Source organism: Motacilla alba, chromosome 18, assembly GCF_015832195.1.
Source record: "Motacilla alba alba isolate MOTALB_02 chromosome 18, Motacilla_alba_V1.0_pri, whole genome shotgun sequence".
NCBI classification, from domain to species: Eukaryota; Metazoa; Chordata; class Aves; order Passeriformes; family Motacillidae; genus Motacilla; species Motacilla alba.
Window position 1 is genome coordinate 1,395,399 of NC_052033.1, and position 11,515 is coordinate 1,406,913.

Below are 11,515 nucleotides of genomic sequence, written 5' to 3' on the forward strand. Positions count from 1 at the left end.
AGCGGTATCTCCTCCCCACAGCCTGATCCAGATGTGGTCTCCCCTGCGGGCATGTTCCTTGCTGCATTGGGAAACCCAGGGCAGGAGAGAGCAGCTGGGCAGGAGGGAACATGTGCTGGGGCTCTGTGGGATGGGTTGGCACCCGCAGGGCAGTGCTGCAGCTCAGACCTGCACAGCACTGTGATTCATACAGCACTTTGTCTCTCCAAAGGTGTTAGTCACTCTGATTTGGGTTTGGTTTTTTTTATTCCCCCAGGTTACAGCCTAATTCTGGGAAAAGGTAAGAGGAATTTGCAGCTTCTCCCTCTTTGTACAGACATGTGTGGGGTGACTGAGTGCCCCACATACTCACTGGCCCCCCAGCTGCTGTGTGAGATGAGTTTGCCTGGTCTCAGCTCTCACCTGCCCTTCCCTCCCCACTCCTAGGCAGGATCACACCATTGTGGACACAGTGCTCACTGCCCCTTACTCAGCCAAGCCAGACATCATCAAAGCGGTGGAAAAACACGTTTCCCACGAGGCCTTCAATGACCTGAAGGTTGCACCGGGTTATTACACTGTGACCTCAGACCAAGGTAGGGAGCAGAGCCTGGTGCTGGCTCCTGGCTGGGTACAGGGGTTATTTCCTACCTCTCACCCTTGTCTTTTCCCCCAGATGCTCAGGGAATGGTGGAGTTCCAAGAGGCCGTGGAGCTGGTGGACGTCCGTGTCCCACTCTTCATCAGGGACGATGATGATGATGAGAAGCAGCTGCAGGTGGAGGCCATCGAGGTCCCCAATGGCATCGCAAAGATTGGGCGCAGGGTTGTCAACATCACCATCATCAAAGAACAAGGTGAGAGGCTGTGAGTGTGCGAGGGGTTTGTGTCGGGGTGTCCTGTGTCCTGGCTGATGGGGTTTGTAAGGCACAGTCTGCATATCTGAGCACCCCCCGGCCACACAGCAGAGATTTGCTTGGTGACTCCCTCCTGAAATCACCTGGGTCTAAACTGGAGCATCCTTTAATGTATCCAAAGGAGGGTCATCTTCCCTGCTGACAGGCACATTTGACCATCACAAAGATGTTTAGATGCTGCCAGTTCCATGACAGGTTAAGGGCTGACCACATTCCTCTGCTGCTCCAGTTCATTGAGTGCAGGTGTGAAGCAGAACCTCTTTGATGTTATTGTGCTAACGGCCCCAGCACTTTCCCTCTGCTTCCGACATGGTGTTATGAGCAGGGAGCACAAATGGGAAGTGGTCAAGTCTCCAGCCCGTGTGATGATACTTCATGCACAGTTCACTCCCGTGGGTGACTGGAACTGTGTTCAGGGAGGACACCTGTTTGGGATGTGATTCTTTGTGTATTTGTTCTGCACATTCCTTCTCTCCTGCCCTTTCCAGCCAGCAGCCTCATCACCTTCCTGCAGCCAGCCTATTCCCACAGCCGCTTTGACAAGCTGGCCAAGATCCCTGTCCTCAGGGAGATTATAGACAACGGCAAATCCCAAGTCACCTACAGGACCCGGGATCTCACCGCCAAGAACGGCAGGGTAAGGGTGGAGCTCCTGGCCTTGGCAGGCAGGGAGGAGGGGGAATGAAGGGCTGGGAAAAAGCCAGCCCTGGTGATGTGGTCTTCAGGACAGCCAGGACAAGGGTGAAGGGAAGGAGAAATCTCGACTCCATGTTTCAGAAGGCTGGTTTATTATATTATGATATATATTATATTTAAGAAACACACTAAGACTGTACTAACAGAACAGAGAGAAAGATGCCTCAGAAGGCGAGACAGGAATAGAAAAGGAATGTATAACAAAGGCTCGTGACTCCCAGAGAGTCCAAGACCAGCTGCATTCTTGATTGGTTATTAAGTAGAAACATCCAACATCGACCAATCAAGAAAGCACCTGTTGCATTCCACAGCAGCAGACAGTAATTTGTTTACATTTGTTCCTGAGGCCCTCTCAGCTTCTCAGGAGAAGAAAATCCTGACAAAAGGATTTTCATAAGATATCATGGCTACACCCTGGGGGTGCAGAAGAGGAGTTAGCAGCACATGGCTGGGACAGAGGGGACCCAAGGCTTGAGGTTAGCACAAGGGTAAATTTTCTTCTCCATCCCTTGCTCCCTCGGGAAGAGAGGACCTGAGAGGATGTCTGTGCCTGAGGCAGAGGGTATCAGCTGCCCCTGTGGGCACTGGGAGGCAAATGAGGATTGACAGGGGGATGAGGGGAAGTTCTTTGGGAGTCTCCTCATGGATACTGCAGGCTGTAATCATAGAATCATAGAACAGTTTGGGTTGGAAGGGACCTTACACACCATCTCATTCCAACCCCCTGCCATGGGCAGGAGCACCTACCACAAGACCAGGTTGCTCAGAGCCCCATCCAGCCTCACCTTGAACACACCTCTTCCTTCTCCTCCAGGACTACATCTTCACCGAGGGTGAGCTGGTCTTCCAGCCTGGGGAGACCCGAAAGGAGGTGCAGGTGCCCTTGCTGGAGCTGACAGAGATAGACACCCTCCTCAACAACTGCCAGCTCAAGCAATTTGCTATCGACCTCCTCCACCCCAAGTACGGCGCCAAGATCGGTCGCTACCCCCAGACCACGGTGACCATTGCTGACCCAGGTAGGGGCTGGCAACTGGGCAGTGGCAGCGGGGGCTGTGGGACCTCTTCCCCAGACCAGCCCACCCCGGTGCGGTGCACAGAGTTCCATCCTCGCCAAAAAGCCGCAGCGAGGTTCCTCCAGCTCCAACTGGTAGATTCGGGTCCCCCTCTAGAGGCACGAGTGGGAATAGTCAGTGGGTGGGGAGAAGATGGATCGTCTCCCTTGGTAAAGGAAATTGAACTGATCCTTAATTCCTTTTCCTTGGGAAATTGAATGAAAAGCCATAAAAGTAAGGGAGAGGTAGGATTTGCCATGAATGGTGTGTGGTGGTTCCTGTGGCTGGACAAGCAAAACTGTCATCAAGTGGGGCAATAACGTAAATAATGTATTTATTACAGCATGGCAGGGCAGTGCTGAGAGAGGCACACTTCCTTCTTTTTCATCCAAGGGGGATGACTGGCACTGATGTAAACTTTCTTGTCTGCAGAGCTGGTGGATGGTGTCCCTTCAATGACTGGCCTGGCCCAGGTCCCCCAGTCCCCCAAAGGCCGCCTGAGTGCACCGCTTAATCCCGATGCCCGTGCCCTCAGCTCCAGGGAAATCAGCTTCAACTGGTTTCCTCCACCAGGAAAACCCCTGGGGTACAAGGTAAGGGGTGAGTGGATCCCAGGGAAGAGTGTGGGTCCCCTCCTGGAGGTGTTTCACATGGACATTTGTACTGAAGGGGTCCAAGTATACACCCAAGAGAGCAAGTTCACCCCTCCTGGTCCCCTCCACCCTTGAGGGACCATTGCTGGTGGAGGAGGGATATGCATGAAAGATTCCTTGTGGGTTCATCTCCAGTTCCACCATTTATCATTAAGTGCCCAGACTGTCCTGGCCTCCCATTTCAGAGGAATGGCACACCACCATTCCCAGAGCTGATTTAGTAAGAGACAAGGAATTTCTCACCCATCAGGTGAGGTTCTGGAGGAATCATGGCTTGCACTTGCTTTGCCAGGTGAAATACTGGATGCAGGGAGACCCTGAGTCAGAAGCCCATCTCATTGATGTCAAAACGCCATCAGCAGAGCTGACCAACCTTTACCCCTTCTCCGACTATGAGATGCAAGTCTGTGCCTACAATGCCATGGGAGAAGGGACTTACTCGGACATCATCCGCTGCCGCACGCTGGAGGAGGGTGAGTGACCCCACACCTTCCTGCCCTCCACGTGGGAGCAAGTTTGTCCCTCTGCACCCAGCACCGGGGGCAGGGCTCCAGCCCTGAGCTTCTGGTGCTCTTGGGGTCAAGCACTGAGTGTCTCCCACCACAACCCAGCTGTGATCTGGGGAACTCTGGGCATCCGCTGCTTCCTGACTCGCAGTGATGGGGACCCTTTGCTTTTGCCTTCCCAGTGCCCAGCGAGCCCGGGCGCTTGGCTTTTAATGTCGTGTCGTCCACCGTGACCCAGCTGAGCTGGGGTGAGCCTGCAGAAACCAACGGGGTGATCACAGCCTATGAAGTCAGCTATGGGCTTGTCAACGAGGACAATGGTAAGAGCTCGTTTTTGGATGGGACAGTCCAGCTAGGCTGAGGGCTGGAGAACACTTCCTGCAGGCTGGGCTGGTCCCAAACAGCAGCAGCAGAGCCAGAACAGCTCCAGGCATGTTTCTTTTGAGAACTGGGGTCTGGATGGGTCACTTCTTGATGGAAAGAGCACAGAAAAATCACCAGTCAGGATTTAACTCTGCAAATGCCAAAAATCTCTGTTCCCATTCACTTACATAGTGTTTTATGTTATTTTGCATCCCAAAAACTTAGTTCATAGGTCTAGATAAAGGGGTGGGGGTGCCAGGAAGGAGTTATTTGTGACACACCAGCAACAGAAGACTTCTCCTGTAGGTTGACTTCCGCATTGGGTTTGGGAATTACCCTGAGGTGATGCTGCTTGTTGTGAGCAGCCCAAAGAGCTGCTGCACTTTTTCCCAGAGCCAGGCTCTATCCTGACACCAAACTGTGGGGTGTTGTGGGGTCCTCTGTGCCTGGTGGGTGACATGCTCGTGCCTTGCAGTACCCATCGGGCCCGTGAAGAAGGTGCTGGTCGAAGACCCCAAGAAGCGCGTGGTGCTGATCGAGAACCTGCGGGAGTCGCAGCCCTACCGCTACATGGTGAAGGCCAGGAACGGCGCGGGCTGGGGGCCTGAGAGAGAAGCCACCATCAACCTCGCCACACAGCCCAAGCGCCCCATATCCAGTGAGTGCCAGCCTGGGCAGGGGGCAGAGGGACAGGAGCAGTGCTGGGGAGAGCTCCCCATCACCCCAACTGCTTCCCCACCTCCTGTTTGCTCTGCTGCTCCAGCCATCCTGGGAATGCTGAGGGCCAGCCTGAGCATTGTATGGGTTTTTGCTGCTTGTGTGGTTTTTTGCTGCTTGTCTAACGGCACTTTCCACCTCTCCTGCAGTCCCCATCATCCCTGATACCCCCATCATTGATGCAGAGGGAGGTGAGGACTATGACAGCTACCTGATGTACAGCACAGACGTGCTCCGCTCTCCAGCCGGCAGCAAGAGGCCCAGTGTCTCTGACGATTCAGGTTCGTGTCTCTGAGCTTGAAAAGGTCATTTCTTACATTCATTTTCCTTAACAGCAGCTTTCAGCAATGAGCTTCACTGCTCCTTTCCATCTCTCAGGAGATCCAAGCTGTGGAGATGGTGGAAATCAGCCTTTGCAAAGTTCAGTAGCTGCATCCATGGGAACTTTTGGCTGGTCACAATGTAAATAAGGCCAGTGCCTCCTTGTTGTAGCCACGGGGCAAAGAGAAATCTCAGTGTGGGGTGGGAGAGGAGCTTTTCATGGCCCTCCCTGCTCATCTTCCCTTTGTGTTGCCTTTTGGCTGGACCGTGAGACATCAGCAAACAAGCACCAGCAAAAGCACAAACCTCTGAGTCCCCTGGATGCTCAGGGTCTAGGCCAAGCCAACGGGAGGGAACACAGCAGTGCTGGGAAGGCACTGGCCTCTCTTCCTCCATGCCTTCACCTTCTGAATGAGGCTGACTCCCTGGCCTTTGCTGGGACATGAGCCATAAGTGAAATTATGAGGTGTGTCTGTAGGATCTTCTCTGGAGGGTTCTCCAGGGCCTGGGACCCAAGAGTGAGTCCCTGGTCTTTTCAGAGAGCAAGGTGATGGGAACATCAGGAGTCTGACCACCCTGAGTGCACATCAAGGAGTGATGAAACCTCTCCTGAGCAGAGGACAATTGTTGCAGACTCTTCATGCAGGGACAGATGTGTGGTGAGACTTTGCCTCTCACTTTTTGTCACGAGGGACACAGGGCTGGAAAACAGTCTGGGGGTTGAGGAGCCCCCTGCATGTCACGCTCCCACCACCCTCCACCTACCAGATGGTTGCACCACCTGAACTCCTCAGCTCACACTTGGAACACGGGCTGTGAACAGGCATCGTCCCCACTGGTGCTTGTCCCTTCCTCTCCCCAGCAAGCAGCATGGAGGTGGTGGGTGGCCCATCCTGACCCTGCAGACCGTGCCAACACCAGTGCTTGCGTTGTCCCAAAAGGCTCCAGGTGGAAATTTGTGCCGTTGCTGGGAGAAGACCTGGACCTTCGCCGCATCACCTGGAGGCTCCCACCCGAAACCATTCCCCGCCTCTCTGGCAGCAGCCGCCTCTCCTCGGACACCGAGGGGCTCCTCCACGAGGAGGACAGCGCTGTGGCTCCTGGCAGTGTGAGGAGGAGCGGGACGCCCCGGCCCCAAGCAGGTGAAGGACAGCTCCGTTACGGCACCGAGTGTCCTCTCTCGTCCTGCTTTGAGCCGAGGGGCCCGAGGATGGGCTCTGTGCCCCCTGCCTCCCCTTGTGTGCCCACCCTCGTATTGGTGTGATCTGCTTCAAAACCTTGTCCTGGTGTGTCTGCTCACACGAGTGTCAAGGTAACCCCCATCTCGGCACGGACTTGGGAGCCTGCTAGCAAGTTGCTTCTACCAAAGGCTGGACCTTCGAGGCAGGAGCAAACTCAGATGATACCTGCTAAGTGCCACCTCCAAGGGCAGCTCTTCACAGTAATTAAGTGCCCTGAGCTTCTGGGGCAGATCTGCTGGACTGTTAAACAGAAATCATTCTCTCATAGGTGGCTGATCTCTCCTGGCCTGCTGGGAGGGGATGGGGATTTGTTTGTCAAGGACCAGAACAACAGAGCGGAGTTTGCTTTTCAGATCCAGCTGAGATGGGATCCAGAATGAGATCTGGAGAAACCTCCTCCATAAAAGGCCACTTTCCTTCTTCCACCTTCTTATAAAATCCAAAATTATAAACCAGTGCTTGCGTCTAAGGGGAGATGTGAGAGAATGTGGCGAGAACCACAAGGCAGTGCCCCAGCAAGGCCGAGGTCTGGAGTTACCTTGGGCACCATGGTGTCTCTGGCTCAGGGAGAAGTCTTTGTTTATCTCTTTGTTTCTGCGTCTCCTGTTGGGTGTTGTGGCTTGTTCTAGATGTAGCATTCCAGAATCACCTTCCAGAATGGCTGAACCTGGGATTCAGCCAAGGCAGGGGGGCACTATGATGCCTCCTGGTTCTTCCCTGTGGAAAGTGGAGCAGCAGCTTTGTCCACAGCCACGTTCCTCATGGTGTGCCCTCTTCCACAGAGCACTTGATGAATGGCCGGGTGGACTTCTCCTTCCCCGGCAGTGGCAGTGGCACCCTGACCAGGACAGCCAACACCACTTACCACCAGCTGAGCTCCCACATGCACCAGGAGCACAGGGTGATGGGCAGCTCCTCACTGACAAGAGACTACTCCACAATGCTGATGGGGCACGGTGAGTACCACAGGGATGGGACCTGCCCTTCCCTTCCAGCTGCATGACTGTCTTTGGACCTGCACCCTAAAGTCCTTGTGGGGTGAGGACTGTGCTCACTGCTAATGTGGCCTATGAACCACAGGTCTAGAAGGTCTTGTCCCCACCACTGGTGTCTTGGTGCTTTGCTAAGGCCTCTCTGCTTCCAGACCAGTTTGGAAAGGGGTCCCACCCCTCACAGGCAGGGTGCTCAGGGAAGGGAGTTCCATCCTTATCCTCACACCACGAAGCACTCCAGGAGAGCACATGGCTCTCCTCCTCATTCTATCCAGCAGTGTGGTTGCCTTTCAGCTCCACATGTGTCAATCAGCTGGTGCTGACAGAAGGTGGCTTAGAGATTCTTCAAACCTGAGCCTTAAAAATCATCTGTGCAGGAGCCTGGGCTGAACCTGCTCTGAAATCTCCAATGGTGTTTTTCTCTTTCTTCTTGCACCATTTCTGTAGATTACCCAGGGACACTCCTCCCTCCCATCCATGAAGATGCTGGGAGGACACTCCTCCGGCCCCGGGACGTGGGTTTCAGGAGCAGGGCAAAGGTGAAGGGTTACTACCCCAGCATTGGCTGTCGGGACTCTATAATCATGACTGATGGGTCCGCAGGGATGTGCAAGTACATAGGTACAGCTTGTCCAGTGTTTCCTCCCAGCCACACATCCCATAACAGCCCAGCCACTGTCCACCCATGAGCTGCTGCCATCCACTGCTCATCCCAAACCTCCTCTCCATGGCTTGCTGTGTGCTGTGCTGATCTTCCTTCTGACCCAGCCCGCCTCCATCACATCACCTTTCTATTTGCAGGTGAATTGCAGGATTCAGCCCACCTGGACTGATTAACATTCACCACCACTGCTGTCCCCATTCTCTTCATTTCTAACGAGCTTCTTGCTCTCAGTCTCACTCCACAGGCCTTTGGAGAGCTCTTGGGGAGAACGTGTGCTCCTTATGAGATGTCCCTCTGCAAACTCCTTGTCAGTGAGGGGCTTCAGTCCCTGAGTGTCACCTGGGAAGCTGCTGTGCTCTCCGTGAGCCTTGTGTCCCAGTGGGATGAGCTGAGGAGCACTCAGATGTGGTCCCAGGCCTCATGAATATGAGGCCTCAATCATGAGGCCTGATTTAACTGTAGATTAGGGCCAGTCTTAATTGACCTATACCTGATGAAGTCTGTGAAACTTCTGGACAGGGTGCTTAGGGGTGAGGAAGGTCACAGCCAGCACCAGGCCCCTTCTCTGGGCCATGTTGCCCCCTCACAGGGGCATGTTGCTTACATTAACTTGTCCCACCCAAGTTTGGCACCCTGAGGCCATGGGACATCGCTGTGGCTGTGCAGAGCCAGCCAGTCCCCCCTCATGACAGGTCAGCTTGCAGAGGTGACAGTTCACCACGTCCTTCCTGAACCATCACGACCATCCCATGTTTGGTTGTGCCACCCTCTCTGCTCCCCCATCCTTAGCCCCCATCCCTAAAATCTCCAGCCTGATGTTCTCTTTCTGCCTCAGACTCCAGGAAGCCCCTGGGCATCCCTGACACCCCCACCCGCCTGGTGTTCTCTGCCCTGGGCCCCACGTCCCTGAAGGTGAGCTGGCAGGAGCCGCGCTGCGAGAAGGAGGTGCAGGGCTACAGCGTGCAGTACCAGCTCCTCAACGGAGGTCAGTGACAGCCACTGGGGCTTGGTGGGAGTTCTGAGTGGTGGAGAGTCTGCTATGAGGCTTCTGGCTCTGGATGACCCTGCTCTGAGCCAGGGGGATTGGACCAGATGGTCTCCAGAGGTGCCCTCCAGCCTCAACCATTCTGGGATTCAGGGTCTTAAATCTGCTTTGCAGCTACTTCCCAGCTTTCATTCCCTGTTTCACTTACAGAGAGAGCAAGTCCTAGAGTTGGTTGTAGAATCATCTCTCTTCCAAAAACAAACCCTTTTGATTGATTCTCTCCATCAGCTCGAACACCTTACATCAATTTTTTTCAACACATGGGACTTGGAAGAAAGATTGAAATGAAGATATCTTATCTTTACATGAATTTCAGGGCCGTATCAGTGAAAATATAATTCTTTTGTCTGAAACTCCTGGAGTTTTCAAGAAGCTGTTGTTTGTCCCAAGCCTATTTTGGAAAGACATCTCGTCCTGCACTACCCATTGTGGGTGGCAAGGTGTGATGCAGGTGGTTGGGGAGGGACCCTGGATGGCTTTTGCAGGCAGTTTGTTTGAGACACAGTTTAGGTGAAAGTTGTGGCTTTGTCTTTGTGCTTGCGGCGTCATGTTGACTTCCTCTTCCCTGTGTGCCCCAGGAGAGGTGCACAGGATCACCATCCCCAACCCCAGCCAGAACTCGGTGGTGGTGGAGGACCTGCTGCCCAACCACTCCTACATCTTCAAGGTGAAGGCGCAGAGCGAGGAGGGCTGGGGCCCCGAGAGGGAGGGAGTCATCACCATCGAGTCCCAGGTGGACCCGCAGAGCCCGCTCAGTCCTGTGCCAGGTGAGGTGCTGGGGACAAAAGGGTGACACTGATGTCTGTGCTGCTGTCTGCAGTGCTGGCATGGCTGTTTTCTCTCCCCTTGCCACATCCTCACCTCTCCTTTCCTTCCTCTCAGCTTGGAACAGGACCTTCTTCCTCACACATTGACTTCACACTTGTCCAGGAAGCTGAGCCCTTCCAGCTCATTCCATAAGTGCTCTGTGCAGATCCCTCCTAGGCTCCCTTTGCTGTGATTCTGATGTGTCCCCTGTGCCCTTGCAGGTACCCCCTTCACCCTGAGCACCCCCTGTGCCCCTGGACCCCTGGTTTTCACTGCCCTCAGCCCGGATTCTCTGCACCTCAGCTGGGAGAGACCCCGCGAGCCCAACGGGCCCATCCTGGGCTACAGGATCACCTGTGAGATGCTGCATGGAGGAGGTACAGTCTCAGGCTGAGGCAGCACAGGGTCCCTTGTGCAGAGCACCAGATACCTCCAGCTAAAGCAGCAATCTGCTGCATTCTGGCTGGGACCAGTAAAAGAGTTGTTTGCAGACAAAGTGGGGGCACGAGGCTGATTCCAGGCCTGGGAGCTGGTGGCTCCTGTCACTTTGTGCCATTGCATGGTCTGGGCTAACAAATGTGGTGGGAGGAGGAAGGACCTCAGCCAAAGCCCCATGAAGGTTGGTTGTTGAGGCTCCCCACTGTAGTGAAATGGGGTTGTTTTAATTCTTCACTGTAGAAGTGGGTGCAGTCCTACAGCCTGTGGGTTGCAAAGCTCAGGGACAGCCGAGGCAGCAGCGTTGAGGGAGTGTGTGTTTGGAGGGACCGTCGCTCTGGTCTGTCTTCACCACTCTGTGTCTCTGGATCAGGGGAGCCCAGGACAATCTATGTCGAAGGAGACAACCTGGAAACCACCCTGACTGTGCCCCACCTGAGTGAGAATGTCCCATACAAGTTCAAAGTGCAAGCCAACACCACCCAAGGCTTCGGGCCAGAGAGAGAAGGCCTCATCACCATTGAATCTCAGGACAGAGGTACAGTACCCTTGTCTTTGTGGAGTGCAAAGAAAAACCTCTCAGAGCAGGGAACACAACTCCTGCAGTCACTTTCCAGCTCTGGTGGTGACTCCATGAAAGACATGGAGACAGTTTTCCATGAGGGCATTGCTGTGCCTGGTGAGCACTGTCCCAGTCCTGGTGCATTAAATGAAGGAATACCTGCCAGTGTTTAAGTTGAGGTGAAACTTCTGCCTGTTTGTACAAATACCTGGAGATGGCTTCTTACTGCCCAGTGTGAGACCTTCCCAGTTCTTCCTGAACCTGGTTCTGATATCAGCAAGGGAAGATTCCTGAGCTTGCTGGTGCTCACTGTGCAGTGTTGAGGAGTTGGACTTGACTGTTATTTCTTTTCCTTTTCCCCAGGTGCTTTCTCCCAGTTTGGAGGACAGCAGTACATGAGAGAAGTTTACAAATTCCCCACTGAATACACCACCAAAACCAGCATCAGCCATTCCTCTCTGGATCCACACTTCACAGGTAGGGGCTCATTGTTGCTTTGCAATCCTCAGAAAACAAAGGGTAATTCTGCTTGTCCAAAGGTCTGAGGCTGCTTTTACCTCCAG

General features: G+C 54.0%; 1 protein-coding gene across 1 annotated transcript in view; it reads left to right on the top strand.

Moving 5' to 3' along the window:
- The window catches only part of ITGB4 (integrin subunit beta 4), a 30,772-nt gene that overhangs the window by 16,954 nt on the left and 2,303 nt on the right, over positions 1–11,515 (top strand). Inside the window, exons 23-40 of the mRNA XM_038156843.1 lie at positions 257–280; positions 427–575; positions 656–835; positions 1,384–1,532; positions 2,406–2,610; positions 3,079–3,239; positions 3,592–3,772; positions 3,988–4,125; positions 4,644–4,826; positions 5,035–5,166; positions 6,148–6,348; positions 7,230–7,403; positions 7,887–8,060; positions 8,939–9,088; positions 9,727–9,915; positions 10,177–10,332; positions 10,764–10,928; positions 11,316–11,429. Coding sequence (XP_038012771.1) covers positions 257–280; positions 427–575; positions 656–835; positions 1,384–1,532; positions 2,406–2,610; positions 3,079–3,239; positions 3,592–3,772; positions 3,988–4,125; positions 4,644–4,826; positions 5,035–5,166; positions 6,148–6,348; positions 7,230–7,403; positions 7,887–8,060; positions 8,939–9,088; positions 9,727–9,915; positions 10,177–10,332; positions 10,764–10,928; positions 11,316–11,429 — 2,825 coding nt within the window. The remainder of the gene's footprint in view (positions 1–256; positions 281–426; positions 576–655; positions 836–1,383; positions 1,533–2,405; positions 2,611–3,078; positions 3,240–3,591; positions 3,773–3,987; positions 4,126–4,643; positions 4,827–5,034; positions 5,167–6,147; positions 6,349–7,229; positions 7,404–7,886; positions 8,061–8,938; positions 9,089–9,726; positions 9,916–10,176; positions 10,333–10,763; positions 10,929–11,315; positions 11,430–11,515) is intronic.